The 20,045-nt window shown below is 42.8% G+C and overlaps 1 protein-coding gene across 6 annotated transcripts in view; it reads right to left on the bottom strand.

The window, feature by feature from the left end:
* Window positions 1-20,045, bottom strand: part of LPP (LIM domain containing preferred translocation partner in lipoma) — a 322,361-nt gene that overhangs the window by 64,898 nt on the left and 237,418 nt on the right. For all 6 annotated transcript variants that reach the window (XM_053985940.1, XM_053985939.1, XM_053985937.1 and 3 more), the window contains one exon: window positions 5,727-5,850. In XM_053985940.1, the coding sequence (XP_053841915.1) occupies window positions 5,727-5,850 (124 nt within the window). The remainder of the gene's footprint in view (window positions 1-5,726; window positions 5,851-20,045) is intronic.

The raw sequence follows: 20,045 nt of genomic DNA, 5'->3' as shown, positions 1-20,045 counted from the left end.
TACTTGTGCCTTTTAGAGGCTGCTGATATGCCTGACCAAGACTGAAATGCAACTCAGACCACGTTCAATTTAGAGCCTCTAGAACTGTACAGTGCTCAGAGCCATGCCAAAGGAAACAAAGACAGCATGAACCAAAGGAAGTCATACCTGGACCATCCAGTGCATTTCCTCAGCTGAACCTCCTACAACTCTGCCACACTCGCTCCCATACCTGACTTGGACTGCTACCTCCTAACCCATGTCCTGACCCTCAAGAAGTAACATTAGGGAACACATTCTGTTTGGATACCAGGTCCCTGGTCCTATTGAAGGAATTTTAGCTTATGAATGGAAGCCAAATGGAGATGCAAAGCTAGTGATGGGAAAGGTTGGCAGAGCCTTGGCAGATTCAATACTGGTGTCACTTATCATTCTTTAATCTTAACTGTGACATGACATCTCAAAGAACCATTGGAGATGAAGGCTTCTCTACAAAGGATGCATACATGACAGCTGCTGCTAATAATCTCCAGCAAATTTGGTGAAAAAGGAAAAAATTGAATTTGAAAAGGTAAAACAATCTGCCACAGGTCAAGATGTCAAGCTTCCTGTTTCTTGGCCTTGCTCTTCAATCCAATTCTGCACCACCTCTCCCATTGTCAAAGCCAGGGTACACAGAAAATACACATTAAAAAACTACATCTCCTGAATTATCAGCTCAAATTTAAATCATAATTCCTTTACTGCACAAACTGAGTATTTCCCACAGGATGATTTTGGCATCTCTCTCCTCCCCATGCATCCCTACAGCATGCTGGAACTACAGAAGGAGTCTGCTACATTATCCAATACATGAAACTGGTGGTTCCTTTGGTAGCTCTGAGCATTTATGGTAAAATACCAGTGAGAGTTTCTTCCCACCAGTCAGGGAAACTGCTGTGGGGAGTGACTCAGCTGGGACATAGTCCAGAAGGCAACAGGAGATGAGGGGCCCCAATGGCACTTTTCCAGTCTTAATCAGCACTGTCTGCATGGTGATAGAGACTGATAAGCTGCCAGAAGTAATTTCTTTCTATAAGACTTGAAACAGTGGTCCAGAACAGTTGTGATCTTTCTGTGTGTGTGTATTTGGTTAGGTTTTTTAAAATGCAGAATTGAGGGCTGTAATTTCCCATGGCAGCCAACAAACAATTTTGATAGTTTCATTTTAATCTCCTATAAGTATCCATTTCTCCTCCTTCAACCTTACCCAATTTCCACTCCACTAAGTATTATTTTTTCCAAACAAATCAGACATGCCTGTCTACAATAGCACATTTATCAACAGGGAGGGCTGTGATAGAGAGAAACTATCCCTACTGCACAGAGCATAAGACATTTGGGAATCCTTTCTAATAAAAAAGGGATTTGATTAAAGACAGCCAACTACCACAGATCAGCAACTTAATCATCAGTAAAGAAGGAAGAGCAGCTTAGACTCAAAAGACTTTAATTTGCTGATCTGCCAAGGACTTCCCACGAGTAGTCACTCCACAAGTTACTCCAGAATCTACAAGGGGGTAGGAGGGGATTGGGGTGCTTAGACTTATTATAGTAGTTTGGTCTTAACAAAAGTTAGGCACAATACCCAACATGCATGTTTAACTCCTAAAAATTCACAAGAATTAAAAAAAAAAATACTATGCCTAATGATATTTCCATGCTTAAGCACTGCCTTGCCAATGGCAACTAGAGGATTTCCCAGATGGGATTGTGCTGCTGTGGTAAGTCCTGGAAAGACAAAGCTGCCGGCTGTGATCTTGCTGCTCCCAAGTGTCTCCAGCATGCTGCTCCTGGCTCCCACCACACTCCCAGGCTCCCCAGGAGGGCAGTGTGATCCATGCCCTGCTGCCAGCTGTGTGTGCTTGTGTGCGCAATCCCTACCTAGAACAGCTCCCCCAGATCTGAAAGCACTTTCAGTGGTTTCCACCTGGGAAGCTGCAGAGAGGTGCAGTAAGCACAGACTGGATGGAAGTGTTGGCTGTCCTGCTCCTCAGCTCAGCTCACTGGGTCTGCCAGCAGTATCAGACAGCATTTCCAGGGCAAAGACACAACTTGAGTGACTACTACTCCTCTTCCTTCCCAAGGAACCTTCACCCTGCCCACTGCTGGGCAGATTCTGCTGACTACAGATCCAGGATGGCTTGACTGAAAACCAGAGACACAGTGAATGAACTTGCAGAAGGAAGTTGGTTACAGAGAAGATCCCAGAGTGCTGGCAGACCAAGTAAAATGACCTTTTTCCAGCCTGACAGTTCAAATGTAATTATTCCAACAAATTATTTTCATGACTTAATATAACTCCTTGCAGCTTTCTAGCAAGGTTAATTAGATTCTTCAATTCAAAACCTATCTGCTCTTAACAAACTTTTAATATGCTGAAATCCAGTTTTCTAAATTCAAACTAATAAAAGTGATTAGCTGACAGCTATCTGGTATGCTACAATTACCATGGCATTTAGACCTCAGGCATAAGATATTTAATGCAAATCAGAGTCAATGTCTCTGCCCATTTGTCCTTTTTTGGATTATTTGATCAGTGTGCCATATGAATCCTGTACAGTCCACACTACCATGCTAAACAACTAAAGAACAAGGACAGAGATATTGGTTGAGACAGTTAACCAAAGCTGAAAGACTCTTTTTTTCCTCCCACACTTAATTTGTTCTTTCCACATGAGCACAAAGTTACTGAAAGGCACTGGCTGACAGCTCAAGTAGAGATGAGTATATAGTTCTGACATAGCCAGAATTAGTACAAAAACTCCGGGCCTGCACTGCCATATCAGAGAGCTTCATCCACTGTGACTCCAGAGACCCAGGGAGGAGCCTGGGCTGCAGCAAACCTAGGAAGATGAGAGCAGCCTACCTCTTTCACTGTGATGCCTTAAGTTTTAGCTTTCATATTTTTTAGATTCTATACTGCCTTAGTGTGTGACTCTGAACTTCATATAAAGTGTTAGCAAGTTCTCCTCACAGTTTTGTTGGACAAAACAATCCTTTCCCAGCCTGAGAACCAAGAATGTTGCAGCTTCATGCTCAAGAATTATAAACACCAGCAAATTGAGGAGAGCAATCTGAGAGGATGGGACTTCATAACCTGAAGCTGTAATTGGACAATTGACCCCAATATGTAAATGGACCAAAACTTATAAAAGTGTGAAAACTCGTGACTGGTCATCCATCTTGGGTCCATCTTGGGCAGAGCCACAGCCAGGCTCTGGTACTGGCCAAGGTGTATCCTTTGAAGGCCTTTTAATAAATACCTACTTTATTCCTTTAACTCTAGCCTCTGTTCCAGGTCAGCCTCTTTAGGCATCAGCTGTACCTAAGCATAAAAAGCAGTTGTGCTCCAGCATTCTGTGTTTTGTTAGATAGAAATGCTCCCAGAAGGCTGCATGGGGCACAGCATACTTCAGGAGCTGAAGAGATGTTCAGCCCAACACATGGTTCTTTGGCACATCAGGAATGCCAAGGCTGGACATCACCTCAGAGATGAACTTCAGTGGTGCACCATGAAGTTAGAAGATCAATCAGGTGCAGCTGGTAATTACACATGAGCTGCCCATGGTAGGACGAAGGTTGTTGTTTGATTTTTCCACCATGCATCATGCATGATTATTCCATCTTTGATTATGCTACTGTTTATATAAATGACACTGGCAAAACTTCTGAGTGCTCTGAGTGCCTCCTTTCCATTTTCTCATCTCCTGCTGAATTAAGAGCTAATGGCATGGCATTGGTCTGACATTGGTCTGATCTGATAGCCAAATTGATGACCTGAGAGACTTTATGTTCCCACTCTTTCAGCTATGCATCCCTTTTGGATGAAGAAACTTTGATGTACCACCCTCTCCAACAGAGCAAAGCAATCTTAGTCATACAATATTAGTCTGCAAAATCTGAGCTTTGCAGCTTCATAAATACAAGTGGTAAACAAAACTAAAGCTTCACTTCAGGAAGCAATTTTCGAGCTGTGAGGAAAATTAATCACTAGAACAGCTTATCAGGGTAGGTGGTTGACTCACCATTGCTTGAAGTTTTTAAGATAAGATTAGATCTTTTTTTTTTTTTTTTTTTTAAGTCATGATTCAATCATGTTCCTGGGAGAAACTGAGAGTAGGACATTAGGCAGCATAATGGCAAGGTCCTTTCTGACCTTGCAGCCTGTGAATCTTCTTTGTTTATGTGCCTAGCTTCTGGGGTGAAAAGGAAAACGGAATGGGCTTTGGTCCATCAACCAACTCCTGCCACAGAGTTCTGCATTAAGAAAATTGCTGTAATCAGATATCATGCTTCAGGGCTTCAGCCATTTGCCTGAAGAGGGCAGGAAAAAAGTTGTTTCTCCCTCTTTCCTGCCCAGGTAATGGCTAATACATGTTATGTTTATTTGGTTGTAGCTTCGTGTTTAAAACACCAGAGAGTGAACCCAAATGGCTATGGGCAGAGATGAAGTCAAAGGGAGAAATACAGAAAATGCTCCCTGGCTATTTTCTATTCAGTTAGCCATTCCTGCTCACACCTCAGATCTGTGATAATCATCAACTCTGATGACTATCAGTAATTATAGAGAAGACATTTTGGTTGTTAGGACGCAGCCCACAGAAGGCAGAGGTACTGATAGAGAATTGGGACTGATACTAACCCCACCTACAAGGGCAATGTTTGTTTGATGAGAACATCTTAATCTTTTCATATTATCAGATCCTTGCCACTGCAGGATCCTTGTTTGTTAGTGAAACTGTGGTCTCACCTGATTTCTGATTAAACCAGACCACAAAAGTTTCTTTAAGCCAGAAATGTTTCAGTCCAACCAAACTCTACAAGAAATAGACCTGGGGGCAATCCAAATAACTTTTTAAGAAATGTTGAAATAAAGGAAGATAAAGAACACAAAATGAATGGCCTGTCCCAGTCTTTAACTCTACAAACTACAGATGTTTGTTTCATAATAACATTATTACCCAAGCCTGTAAGAAACTAAGCACACAGGCAGATCCATCAATCTGCCCATGGTTGAGTGCCCAAGACTCTTGATTTCAATGCAGAGTTCAGAGGTCTTATCACCTATGTTTCATGTAAAGGCAAGATATAATTCTACACCTATAGATGCCTAAGATAATTATACTCTATACCACTTAAGAAGGAAATTAGATGCTTATCTTTTTCCAGGTAAGGAAGATGACACTGTTATGAACCAAACAGTCCAGATTTGTCTTACTTGTATTTGTTGGACCCGGTTCTGGGTCCCCATGTATAACCAACCTGATTGACTCAAAATGTATTTCCTTTTAATCTGTGCCAGTACACAGAAAATGAAAATCCATGCCTTGGAAGCAGAACACATTTACACTGCCAGATTTTTTTGCAGCTGCAATGAAAAGGGATGGGGCAGGCAGGCACAACAGCGACCACACCTGAATTCAGACTGGTAGCCTGGAAGCTGGGGACAGATGGTGTGAAAATGAACCAGATACTGAAAAATTCAACTTTATATCCAGTAAGACTATAAACATACAGTGAGTGAGCATGAGATTTATGCTGAAATTACAGAGGAATTCCTATGGATGATTACACTTCCAGCCCAAGCATGGAAAGCACATCCGTCAACACGAGTGTCACTACATTAGCAGTGCAGCTGTCAGGCCTTCCATTACTGAACCCAGTATATACAGAAGAGGACCATGAACACTTGTAACATGGCTCACCAAAGTACTCATCAGATGGAGGATTCTCCATGTCATACAGCATTTTCTTGGTCAGATGTTCCAGCTCATCCTCAGGCCTGAAGGCAGGAGTGCTTGATGTAGGTCCAGAACTTGGGTATCCACTCTGGAAAACAAAAGAACAGCCTGTGATGTGGTATAAAAGCATTCACACAGTAAGGGGCTATATTGTCTGTTCATTCTTCATTCTTCATTCAGTGTTGAACTTCTTATTTTTCTTTTTTTTAAGACCTAAGGGATTCAAGCAAGTAAATACCTTACTTAATGCAATGAAAATGGACTCTGAAGAACATCCAGTGAAGTACTATATATCCTCCTAGAATGGGAAGTATCCTCTGCCTCATAATTAGATGTCTACTGGGTAGTACATAATAATAAACAAAGCAGAAGATTATTCCAAGAATAACTTGATACAAACGTTCTCCAAAACTGAAAAAAGCTTTGGAAGCATTTAAGTTCGGACTTGGTAAAAGTTTCCATCGCTTAACAACACAACATAAATGATAATTCTCCAGTGGTAGAGTATATGGACAAAGATAGACAATCCCAAGCTGCTAGTTATGTTCTCTTCTTGTTTGTTTCAACACAAATCCTGCTGTTAATTTTAGTGAGATCAGGAGCTGGTCCACAGATATTTAGTACTAGAGATACAAAGGTTTTAATACATGTGTAGAATCTGAGATCTCTTGGCCTTCATAAGCTAAGAGCTGCATACAGTATTTGCAGCCTGTCTCAGAGAGACTTCTACCTGGAAAACACCAAAAGTATGGCATATTTTGAGAAGCACAGAAATAGTCTTGTGCCTAGAAGTTTCTTAGAAGAAGCTAAGTTTGGTGTCCATAAGGAGAAACTCGATCATCTCAGGATTAAAAAATGCTGAGAGCTCTCCTTGTGTGCACTGCTTTCTTGAAAGACTTGCATATGAAAACTAACTTATTTATAAAACACATCATTTCAGTAAAGCAAGTGATTTTATTGATTAATCGCTGTCTACATCAAGGATTGGACCTTTGATATGAAACAAGAAAACATTTTTCCATGCTCCATAACTACTTAGATGGCAAGAAAATGTATAATCACTGGAGAAACAATACATTGACCACTTCTAGGGACTACATCTGACATGATGAATCTTTATTGAGCCAGTGATGTTCAACAGAGAACAGCAGCTTTAAAGCACTGCACTTCAAGAGCATTAACTATATGCTTCCAAGCTTTTTTCTTTCAGACAAGAAGGAGATTTCAAATCAATCAATGCAGAGAAGGTCTCAGAATGGCACTTTGCAATAATACTTGAATCACCCACTCCCAAAATACCTGTATGTTCCTGACCCCATCATAATTCCTTTTCTAGGGTCCATGCTAAGCTGTACCATCACCCTTCTCACTTGTTGGCCTCAGCAGGGGCCTGTGCTCCCTGGAAGGGCTGTATTTGCTGTGCACACACTGAATGCAGCAGCTGCACCTACTGCCTGCCCAAAACCCACTCTGCAGCAGAGTAGCAGCAGTTCACAAGGGAGAGGGGTGGCTTGGTCCCCTAGGGAAAAAAAGTGTACCTGGAATAAGCCTCAGGCTGGATGAATTTCCCTGAAGAGCTGTGCAAGGTCTGTTTGCCACACATTCAGACTCCCTGACTGAGAATACAGATTGGACCTAACATACATTCAGGTTTTCCCACAGATGTTTTCTTTTTTTTTTTTGTTTATGAATTTTTTTTTTCTGAACATCATTTAAGGATTTTGTGCATTTATCCAGGAATTCTAGTTGCCTAGCAGTTGTCTTGAGCATCTGGAAATGCTGAATGTCCACATACAGAGCAGTGAACTTTTTTCTACAAATGCAGCCATGCTGATGTGTTTGGGTTACCACAACTTACTTTTCCACATGGAGAGGCAGAAAACATGGTGACCTGCATTTGCCTTCTAAGTCATGTAAGTGTCATCTCTGTGGGATACATAATTTTGTATGGATAAGGGCATTCATACGACTAGAAGTTCTAGAAGCAGGTAGTTGACCCAGAACACCCAGACTCCCTTGGCCAGAGCTTTGTGGATTTTTTAGAAGTGCAAGTCTACAACTACTTAATTGGAAATAATATATAGCATAATCCTAAAAAAAAAAAAAAAAAAAGTTTATTAATAAGTCAATTTAAATTGTCAAATGTAAGACACTTAATCTTGGAATCTGTTTTTTTTCCTTTTGCTCTCTTGTTCCTAAGAGCTGATCATGAATCTTGCCTGAACATATATTTTAACACAGCAAGTGCAGCCAAGGATTTATTAGCTTGAGAAATCAATCTGGCAACTGAGCTTCTCAAGGTTCTATTCCAGGTATTGTACTTATTTCAGTTTTCATGCAGAAAAGAATGACCTCTGCCATTCCATCAACAGAGACTCCTTTCCTAGACTTTGCATGGAGAAGACAGCATGGTCTGAAGCTGATATGGCCCTCATCCCTGTATTTCCCATTAGTCATCACCAGCCTCTTCTGCTGGGCTCATCATTTGAAACACTGCCTTTACCCTTGGGCCCTGTAATAGAAATGGACCAAAATAGAAGGCACAAGCCACAGTCTGTTCACAGAAAAGGGCAGTGAGATACATGGAGCTGAAGCAATTTGCCTGGTATCACACATGGGCTCTAAGGCAAAGACCAATCCTGCATCCAGGCTGCTGGGAGCCCTGCACTTTCCACCCTCACACATTGGGTCTCTACTTGGTGTTGCAGACCTACACTGAACACTCTGCAACCCAAAGCCACTGCACCTGCAGGCCACCACAGCCAGGCATTGGCAGGAGGTGGGTGGCCTCTCCCTCTTTTCCATGCTGGCTTCCCACACCTCTCAACTGGGGAGTACTCCATAGGGCTTGGACTAGGCCCTTTAAAATGAAAGACCAAAATCTGCAAATTTTCAGTTTTGTCTGACTCTCTCTGGTTTTGGAGACCACACTGCCTCATACATACAATAAATAGACTGCTCTCGTATTTTATCTACATTGCACTTTTCCAAACCAGGCAGATTTCCTATCCAGTACCCAGTGTCAGCAGAAATAACAAATACCAACCACAATGTTATGAGACACTCCGACTTATTTTGACTAAAATGCTATGCCTTTTTGACCAGTATTTAAGTAATGCTAGGCACATCTTTTTTCTCCTCCCATGGCACGTGTTGATTACGTGCCTCCGGGAAAATGCATTTCATGCATATGAACATGCTGTTTGCTGGGACATGCACACACACAAACATAGAGAGGAAAGTGTATCCTTAGTCCAACATAAAATGCTTATTTCAGCAAAACATTTTCCTTCCTCCTCCTTTGTTAGGTCAGGGTAAAAATACAATTCTGGCTTTCCTTACAAAACAGAGTTGTGGTGTTGTTGTTTATATTAAACTTCCTCTATTTTCTCCTGATCTGCACAATAATCAAGGCTGTCTAGAAATTGAACTTGGTGTCTGATCCACCAGTTAATTTCATGCATTTTCTTTTCTCCATGCACACACCTTAAAGAACACAATTAACCACTTTCTTAGCTAGACACAGCTCAAAGAAAGGGACTGCATTGACTTGCAGACCCCAAGCACCACTCTGTCTGGCTAACCACAGAAGCATCAGGGATGATAAACTGACCCATGAAAATGGAAGAGAGCCCAGCAAAAAGCTGGCAGGAGGGACTATGCTTTGGAAGCACAGGCACCTGAGTGCCTCCTTTGCTACTGTCATCAAACACCAAGCAACTTCAGGGAAGAGAAGATTGCAGGAGCAAACTCAGGAAGAGAAGAGGATTGTCATAGCATGTGCAGATGCAAAAGCATTCCTAAATAAACACTGTCCTGCATACTTAGTTGGGATATTAAGGAAAACACCAGCACTTCCAGGGTTAAGCCCTGTAGCAGAAAGTATCTTCATGCTACAAAGGAAGTGAGCTAATTGCTTGTGCCACTATCAAAATGCTGCAACAACATCTGCTCATCTTCCTTATTAAAGTTCAGTTCCTGAAAAGCCAGGTCAAAAGAAGCAGTTGTGCGGAATCACTGCATAATTATTTTGGTACTCAAAGCTGATACTTGCTTCAGTGCTTCCCTGGCATATGTTTTCTACTCCAGACCTGTCTCAGATGTAAGGGCTGCCCATAAAAGCGAGCTCTGCAGTCACTGTGGTGCATTCGCCAACAAGAACCTTCCCCATCCCCACATAAATATTTACCCGTATGGATAAAAACTGCAGTGCAAAATCTGCAAAGACATCTGAAGATGATGCAGTGGTGAATGCACCATCATTCAGAATCCACTGTATGTGGTCATTTTTCTTGTCCATTTGCGAACATTTTAGAAGAAGCTTCTTCTCTCTGGGAGAAAATAACTTCAATTACGTGTTCCCGGTTACAGAAACGTGAAAATTATCTTCTTTTCAGAAGGTAGAATTAGCTGAACTTGGAATTGAAAGGCAGCCAGAAACATCTTTCACTGATAGTTACTTTCTCTTCATTTTTTTCCTCCTGTTTCAACTGCATAAAGTTAGTCTTCTCATTTCACTCACGAAAACTAATCATCAGTTAAATAGTATTGCAGCATATTATTTTGTCCAATGGTTTGACAAAGACCACTTTTTTTTTTAAGTTATTGACTGTCCAAAACAATCACAAACTTTCAGAGCAAGAAATCCAGCATAGCGCCACATCTCTCATGCGTTGTGCTCCCAAGAAAGTATCAAGATTGCCTACAGCTGTAATTCAGTTTATAATTAAGGCCAAGTCTTACAGAGGAGATGCACTAGAAAAAGTATTTGAATTCTTGATTTATTTTCCCAGTGAAAGGTTACAGCTGCCAGAGTACATAAAGATTCCTGAAAAGAGGATTCTGCCTGGAATCTTTGCAGCATGCACGTTCCTGGGTTTATTCCTGGTCAGAGGATAGCTCATCAATATCCTCTGAAGAAGCTGCCCTGCATGAGGAGATACTCACTGACAGCCAGAGCCGTCCAGCCCACACCAGAAGACCAAAATTTCAAGTGTTGGGCTGCCAGGAGAGAGGGCTCTTCTGGGACATGCCAGAGTGGAACAAGCCACCGGTTCCCTCGCTGCCTACCTGCCCTGCCACCCCACAGCAAACCAGCAATCCAGAATGTGCAGTTCTGCCAGTAGAGCCCTCATTTGTTTAACACTGTCTGGCTTTGAAATAGGACAGTTTTGTAACTGCTTCAAAGCTCTAGAGGATATTTTTCTTTATTTTTAAACTTCATTACTGCAACTGTATCCTTAACTATCCATGCACATTGCCTGTCCTAATCCTGCTAAACTCTTAGTTTCAGCGATCTCTTGTGGCATTAAGCTACACAGAATTTGAGTAATTATAACAATAAAAGTATTTTCCTCTGTTTTAACTTCACAGCCTGCAATTTTGCACAATTGTCTCATTTTTTTTACACCGTGAAACTGGGATGCAGACAGGTAGGAAGGGGAGGTATCTTATTGATAGTTTTAAAAGACAGTAGATCTAGAATGCAAAATCATCATAGAGTTGAGGACTTTTGAAAATCAGGCTGCTCATGCAGATGTCTGTTTTGACTCACCAGAGCAGAGCTTTTAGCTTACAGTCACGAACCCAAAATCTTGGTCTTTGTGTACTGATACTGAATTCAACAGGTTCACCATACATACACCCTAATTACTCTGTAAAATGGGTTTAGCAATACTTCTGTCTTAATTAATCAGTGCTGTGGAGCTGTTCAAGCTTCTACAACATAAGTGACTATACAGAGACAGAGCATTTTATTAAACATCAAGCACGGTAAAAAAAGAACGTGACTGTTTTGTCCTTGGATTGTTTCATGCTATTATATGTAAACAAACTAAGTAGCTTTTCTCGCTATTCTTCATATTCTCACTAATGTTTTGAATCTGGAAGGGCTGGTTATTTTTGCTAGGTATTATAAAAACTGGATATTCTGTAAGCACCACCATCTGCTTCTGGCTTCTGCACTGAGCACAACTGTGTTAAATGACACCTTCCACTACTATTCTGGCGAGTCCTTGTTTCTGCTGGACACTATGGACTGTTTATATATTCAGAGTTAACAGCACATGTGCAAGATTTTTATGGAGCAACATTGACCATTTCTCATTATAAAATACAAAGCAGTGGCTGGTTCTCCAAGTAATAAATTTTTTACATGTTATCTCAGGAAACAGCAGATTTGAGCTATAATTCACATATAAAATACTACATTTTAATGTCCCATTGGTGCGTAAATGTATATACAGAAACAAATGCAGCAGTGCCTGATCTTGCCTGGGGCCTCTTGGCCCTATCATTACACAAATATGCTTTACTTGTCAAGGCTTATCTAATATGAAAAGGGGAGCAGGCTGGGGTTTTTTTTGTGTTTTTCCATTAACCCCACTTATTTTGGTAACAGACAATTTAGGCACTTTAAAAAAAAGCCAAGAACTCAAGGAACAGCTGGATGGCACTACTGAGAGAGAGAGAATGAGGCACCATTATTATACCCATATACAAATAAAAAGACTGTACCATTTTAGCCCTATGTTTTTGGCTGGAAGAGCTCAGTCTGCTCCACAAAATTGTATCAGGAAGTCCTATGCTCACTCGTCTATTTGTTTCAAGATCAAAGGCTTTATTCTGCTCTAAGCTGCTTGCATTGCCACATCTCTCTGGGCTCAGAGTCAAGCATTCCCTTACTCCCATGGATCATCACCATCAGTAAAGACCCTACAGGCTGCTTCTCAACTCCCCTGCTCAACAGGTCAAAATCTGCATTTCAGAGTAGGAGTCATAAGCTTCCATAGGAGATAACAGTCTCACTGCTTTGATCCCGAGGTGCACAGCAAACTGCTGTACAAGTCTGAATTCACTTCTTGACATCTTGGCTATAGATCCTAGGGTGCACAGTGCATCTAGGACTCCTTGCTTGGGGTGGTGATGAGCCTCAAGTCCTGTACAGGGCTCCCTTGTGCCAGTCCAAGGTGGCATTACTCAAAGACATCAAGCTGTGGGGGGCTCCAGTGGCAGTGACTGGCACTCCAAGGGCTCACCATCTCACCACCAACCAAGCCATATTCCCATCTAATAGGACAAGCACAGAGGCAAACTTATAAAAATGGGAATGCTTCAATATTCATACTGATGAAAAGAGATGTGTTTGCTGACACAGTACTCAACTCGCCCAGATGATTCACTGCCACAATGAAACAACTGAAAGAAGCACCTTCCCTCCAAAACCTATCCTTCCAGAACCACCTTCCCTCCAAAGCCTACCCTTCCAGAAGCACCCTTAAAACCCAAGGAAATAACTGAGCTTTGCCCTTTCTTAAGTTGTTCATTTGCAAAGTCCTTCAGAGAGGCAGAGCTGAAGGGTTTCCACAGACACTGAGGGGTGACACGGCGCGACGGGCTCACGCACGTGGCCGGCGCGGTGCCCGCAGTGCCCCAGGAGCTCCAGAGCACTGCCTCAGCACCACTTGCCCCCAGAGCTGGGGCTGGAGCTGGTGCTCAGCACCAGCACCACCTGCCCTGCGGTTCAGCTTCGGCACCCAGTGAAAAAAAAAGGCGGCCCCAGCTGCGGGGCCTTAGCAGGTAACAAAACCAGAAGTGTCATGGCATCACTTGTTTCAAAAGAAAAATAAATCTCACCATTTTAATGGTACTAATTTTGCATGTGAAACTTGCATTCATATTGTATTAACAGTTTAAATATAGCTTTCTTGCCAGAAGCCTGAATAGGCTAGAAAAGATACTTAAAATATGCAAATTGTGTTTCTGTTTTAATACACAAAGAAACCTAAAATCATATCACTTTCCATCACCAAGACAGGTTTTAATATAAGGTTTTTTCATGTGAAAACTGTAACAGCAAACAAATGGTTAACCAAGTGTGTTTAACCCACTATCTGTAGTCTCACTTTTAGTCAACTGTGACATGGGCCATTACACTTCCCAGGACACCAATGACTTAAATGAAGACTACATATTTTGCTTAACATTAAAAGATTATATTTATAAATTACAGTAAAAAAAAAAAAGGCTTCTCAGACTGGAGCGGGTGCTTGGTTCAACATCCATAGCAATGGAGGGTAGGATTCCTGAGCTTTATCCTCAGCAATGTTCTTAACCAGTCTGATCCTGCACCCTGCTGTTATAAATGGTGTTCATAATGCTTGGCTGTCTCAAGAGAGTTTGAGAGGCTCAATGAACTCTTCATTACAAAATGCTTTGAGATCCGTGAATGAAAGATGCTGAATGAGTACAATTCATGACTATTAATAATTACCTTTACTAGCCAAAATTGTGCTTCCTTTCACTCATATGTGTCTAGATTTTGTCTTTTAAGATTATAAAATCTTCAAAACAAACACTGGTCTCCCAGCATGCCCTCAGTGGTCTTGTATAAATAAAAGTGATAAGAATAATATTTGAGGAAACAATAGTGTGGCAAAAGCAAATTACATTCCTGCTGGACTCAGAAGCTTCTTCCTTATTTCACAACTGGGAGATTTCTCCATTTTACTCATGTTCCAATCCCAGAATCACCTGTTCTCTTTTCCTTATGTGTAGCTGCTTTCATTCTAAGAGCTTTCCTGGTTTTCCTTTAACTTTGCACAGGCCATGCTTCTTGAAGAGGTTACTGGAGGGTGCCAACCCCTTTTAACAAAATGGGCACAAGTTCCTTTGGAAAGAAGATAGGAAGTTCCAAACATATCAGAGAGTGTAAGCACTGAGTACAATCCTTCCTTTCACTTTGAGTCTCTCAGATAACTGAGTCAGAGAAAAGGAGTCAGAAATTTAAGAGACATCTGGATTCTGTTCAGGCCATCTTATTGTGCTCACCTCTCGGCCAAGGTGTGCTTCAAGGGTGACAAAAAATTTTCACAGTGACACCTTTTCCAGTGATGCAAGAGAAAAGAGAACTTACAAATAATAATAAGATTGCTACTCATTGAAGTCAGAGGGAGACCTCACTTGCTTGCATCTCCAGGTCTTGTGGTGAAAGACTGCAGAGAAGATTATTTAAAGGATACTGACACAGCTCAAGACAATATGTAAGCAGTAAAGATCAGAGTTCACCTCATCTCTACCTCAATTAAAGCATCTCTGTATTTTATACCAGCTATATGAATGGTTTTGTTGCTGAATTACTTTATTGACCTTTAAGAGACTGAAGCTTTACTGCACTTAAAACAACTAATTCTCCTCATGAAGAGCCCTCTGCAGGTATCTGTAGGTCACCTGGATCTCAGCTCAGTCATCTAACATTAGCCAAGTACCATTTGCAAACACATGTTACTTAATTCATGAGGAGCAATCGCCCGGCCCATCAGCGTTGAGCAGACCACACTGCCATCAGCAAGCCCTGGCCTCTCTGTCTCCAGCCCAAACAAGGACAAGAGCCTCTTCACAAAATTACCAGGCTGGAGTTGGTCATCACTGGTGATTAAAAAGTTAGAGAACCCTTTACCTTCTGTTATATGGAGGTCCCCACCAAAAGCAGGCAGTTTGTGCACAGAGCTGATGCTGCTCGCTCACATGAAAGTCTGGGGAAGGGGTTGGAAGCCAGCTCACGGTGCAGCTGCACCCACAAGGCATTACCTACACTTGCAGTTGCTACTGGTGATGCTGAGCAACATCAGGCAGAGGACAGGACACACTGGCAGTAAGGAGAGAGGTGGTGAAATTAAACAGTGCCATCAGGAGCAGAGGGAGTAATACACAAGAAAAGAAGGAAGAAAGGGTGAAGGGCTGCAGCCTCGAGCGAGCGTCATCTTGATAGCCTAAGCACTGCTGCTTTAGAAAAGAGTTGTACATGTTTCACTATCAATTACCTCAGATACTCAGAAATAATATTTTCAGAACAAAGCAGTGCCAAATTCTATACTGCACTTGGAGAAAAAAGGCCAGGGTAAATGCCCGTCATCTAGATTATAATTTATTTCACCCAATGTACTTACAAAAATGATCTCTCATTTGGCTCACAGCAGTAGAAATTTCTCAACAAAGTCATAATTCTCCTGTAATAGAGTCCAGGGCAGTAAAGTATTACTCAAATAAAAGCTCCAAGTCTCCCTTGAAAAACTGTACCTGCTCAGGAATTTCCCACAATCACAGAGGAGGGGAGCTGAGAAAAGGGCAGCAAGAGAAGAGGAATGATTTTTTCCTCAGAAAGCATCGCAGGATGAAGACCCAGCATATCCCAAGTGGTGGCCAAATCGTGGCAGGGAGCCAAAGAAGAAGGGATTATGGGCTATCAAAAAATGCTGCAGGAAGTTTCACCATGGCTATTCAATATTCAAAGGGTCTCAACCTTTTCCTTGCAACCTGCTGGAACAGGAGTGAGTTGGCTGTTCTATTCCTGTTATGGATCCTATGACTCCTGCTTGTGCAGAGGGCAGAAGATAGCTCTTGGAGGAGAAGAGCCCCAGAAGCAAAGAGTTGAAGATCAGATCTGGAATGAGGACTCTGGCATCATGGGGAGGGAGGCAGGGGAAAGAGAAAATTAGCATTTAGCAACACAAATACAGCAATTAAGGCAGAACTACCTTAGTTCAGCAATTAAAAAAAGGCAAGAGAGAAGTGCTGGTACGAAGAGGGGAAAAGCACTCAGAAGGCAGCATGCAGTAAGTGATTTGAGCCAGAGCCCAGCATCAAAGGGGAGGATGGGATGAGGCAGAGAGAAAGGAGAAGAAAGTACAGCCTGGCTAGGAGCTTCCAGAGCTGGCAAGAGTTCATGCAGAGAGGGCACATGGAGATATGCACCCACCACAGGAAGAGTGGCTTAAGGAAGACCAATATGCAAAGGAGCTGTGTGAAATGGAAGGTAATAGCACCCTCAGAGCAGGGAGCAAGCAGGAAAGTAAGACCAGAGGAGAGGCACCAGTGCCAGCTGATTTTACTGAATAATTTCCTTTCTACAGGAACTATCCAATGCTAACAAAACCCAGCAGTTTCAGTCTATGGGATTGGTCAGATGCACATGTGTGTGGGTACGTGTGTGTTTTTGATGGGACAATAGACAGTAGACACCCAGGGCAGAGCACTACACCCTCAGTGTCACATTTGATTCCCTCCTGAAGTTGTATATGAGGTTTTAATGTCACATAATCCTCCTTTCCAAATCCCCACCCCATGTAGTGTGCGATCCCACATTTGTCACAGACATGCTTTCCAGCCAAACAGAAAATTACTTTTATGGCCATGATGCTTAAGATGGTAAATGCATAGGGGCTTGTGCTGTGGGGATTGTGCTGTGTGCTACACAAGTACCTATGGAATGAAGGGCAAAGGAGAAGGAATTCTGCTAGGAGCTGGAGCCAGAAGGGAATATGGAATTCCCCAGATTCAGAGCTTTTCTACTACTTTTCCTCATCCTCTGCTTTCTCATCAGCCTCTCAAAAAGCCCCAGGATATTGGCAGCCAAACCAGGCTGTGCACTAAGGAAAGGGAATCTAACTTCCCCAGCTGCAGCCTCTAAGGCTGCTGTCATCCTGAGGGCACAGTCACTGTACTGACATACAGACCTAATGATCTACACTGTTCAAGGCATCAAATGCTTTAAGAAACTCACCCTGTTCAGAAAGCCACGCTCAAGCTATATTTCTGTGCCATCTTTTGTGTGAGGCTGGGACTGACTCTGAGGAGGTCAGGAAGAGCCTGATGGCTCAATAAATGAGATACTCGGGAGAGTTAGTCAAACTGACAGCTCAAAGAGATCCATGTTTAGTTGTCAAAACATTCCTCCATGTACAGAGAGATGCAGCTAAGAAGGCTGTCCCACAGCCATCCTGGGCTGGAGACAGGCTTATCTCACTAATTGGTCGAGCAGTACTTTGTGGAGGATGGACTGAACTGGCAGAGGTAGTGGCATGTGCAATTAGAGCTGAGGAAGCTGAGGGCTGTGGCTGGACACAACACTGTGCCTGGACCATTTTGATGTATAGGAAAGATCACTTTGTCCATGAACCATTTTCGTGCCCTGTTCAGCCACAACAGCAGCAGCCTCCTGTATTTTAATGCCTGAGCAGCTCACAGGTTGACTGAGCAAAGGGTGAAGGGGAAAAACAAAGGTGTGTATATATAATTTTGCTGAACTTACTTGAAAAGGGTGGGCTAGACATTCAGATGGTGCAAATCAGAGTCACTCCAGGGAACTCGCTGATTTACACAGCAGTGGAGAATCTAGCTCAACATGCCAAAGAGAGCAATGTACTCAGGTGTACATTTTTTGGTTGAGAGACACTGTTTGAGTCAACAAGGCTGTCTAAACCCAGACCAGACTAACTGCAGCCCCCTCAGCCCTCAGCTGCATTTGTCTCTCACAGAACAAATGACAGGGAGAAAACTGGCACCCAGACTGCCAGACCAAGAGTGAACACTGCAGACAAAGACCTCACTCGCTGAGGATATGGGTGATTGAAGCCAGCTTCCTTGCAGGTGACACTCCAGGGTTTATTTAAAAAAAATAAGATAAAAGTCTCTGTTCCCATCTGTGGGGGACATGTCAGACTGGCTTTCATGGGCTCCTCTTACCAACCAATGGGCCCTCTTACCAAAAACATGGTTTTTTGAGGGCCTCCTCTCTCCTGGCTCCTTTTGAGGAGCTGTCTCTCTCTTTTAGAGGACTTTCAGAGCAAGCATGCCTCCTCCACCTCCTTCCTCATCTACACTTGTTCCTAAGATCCATGCAAATTTCAACAACATGTCTAGAAAAACAGTTGAGAACATCAAACACTTTACAGACTCCTTCCTCTTCTTTCTCTCAATACAATGTATTCTCTCCATGCTCCCTTTCTGCCCTTCTGCATTAGTTTTACACTATTAAATAAGGGATTCAGGCCCTCTCCCTATGACCCTCATCTGAAAATCACTCACAAACTTTAGAGGGTTTGCAACACAGAGGATGAGAAAGTGAGGCCAGCAAAGTGCTGGAAGGAATTGCCTGGGGAGAGTCTGTGATTTCCATCACTGAGGCTTTTCAGAGTAGGAACAAACAAATATTTGTGAAGAATAGCTTAGGCAGAGTTGATCCTGTCTCTGAGCAGCAGACAGATCTTCAAGTCTGTTCCAGCTTTACTGTTTATGCTTCTGTGATTGTGATAGCAGTTGTGACATATTCTGCAACGGAGTTGAGCAAAGCCAGCTGAAAGCCCTATGGATCATCTTCAGGGCTGAAGCTGCTTACAGGAAAGGAAGCTCATATGCACTGTTAAGTTACTTGGTGGTTTTGTTCCAAACACTGAATCAAGGAAAGTTTGTTCAGCCATGGTAAGATAAAGAAGCTGGGTCCTAAGCAGGCCCTGTCCTGCTTTTACCATCTCCAAAATGCTGTATCTCCAGCTTTGACTCCAGGTGCATGAGGCAGCACATTCAGAGCACCCACTGTATAGGAAGTAAATATTTGTGTTAGACAAACAGCCGGCTTCTTTTGTCCTAGTCCTCAGGAATGCCCATCTGGCACTCGGTGCTGAATCTCTATTAAAACCTCACAGAAGCTAGACAGGATGCAGTGAGTCTGGCCAGGAGCATGGAAATGGCAGGCAAAAAGCATTCAGAAAATCATCATAGGTGCCCCAGACTGCAAAATGCTCCTCATGTCTGTTGTGCAAAAACCCACGTGTGTCCGCAGTGGATTGAAGGAAAGAAGTTACTCCAGGAACACTGATGCCAGCTCTCCCTGTAATACCACCTTCTGGGGAAAACAAATGGCAGGGGAGCTATCTAACCTACTCATCGCAAAGTCTTTATGCCACAAGACGGTATTTACTAGCTGGTACCAGACAACATTCAAGCAAGAACAGAAAGTCACTTTCCCAACGCTCCTTGTGAATTGCTCCCATCTGTGCAAGAGAGCAATCCAAAGCCCTTATGCCCATGACAGCGCTGCAATCACACGCTTCGTGTTTTACACCCAAAATAGCGCCAGGCAGACCACGGCAAGGCTCGTACAGTGCATGCAGCTGCGCTGATGAAGAGGAGCCACTGGAAGCGGTTCTGGGGGCGCGGGTTGCTAGGGAACGTGGCAAAGCCCTGCAGATTTCCCCGCCGCTCGCTGGCTCTTTCCCCTCTTCCCATCTCGCTCGCACTGTGCCAGCATCTTCACCCCGAGAGTGCCACTCTTCCTGTCTGAAGTGTGCAAAAACAAATCTGCCAGCAACAATGGAGCACGATTGCTTGGCATGTGTTCCCGAAGAAAGAAATCGCTTTAGCCTTTGATTTTCAAAGGCAGCCAGCTGACGGGTTGGGAAAAAAATCCATTCTCCATTTTCTCCATGTCTGTGTGTTATTTCATTC

This window comes from Vidua macroura, chromosome 10 (assembly GCF_024509145.1).
Source record: "Vidua macroura isolate BioBank_ID:100142 chromosome 10, ASM2450914v1, whole genome shotgun sequence".
In the NCBI taxonomy this organism is placed as follows: domain Eukaryota; kingdom Metazoa; phylum Chordata; class Aves; order Passeriformes; family Viduidae; genus Vidua; species Vidua macroura.
The sequence above is the reverse complement of the archived record's forward strand: the minus strand, read 5'-3'. Positions and strand labels throughout refer to the sequence as shown.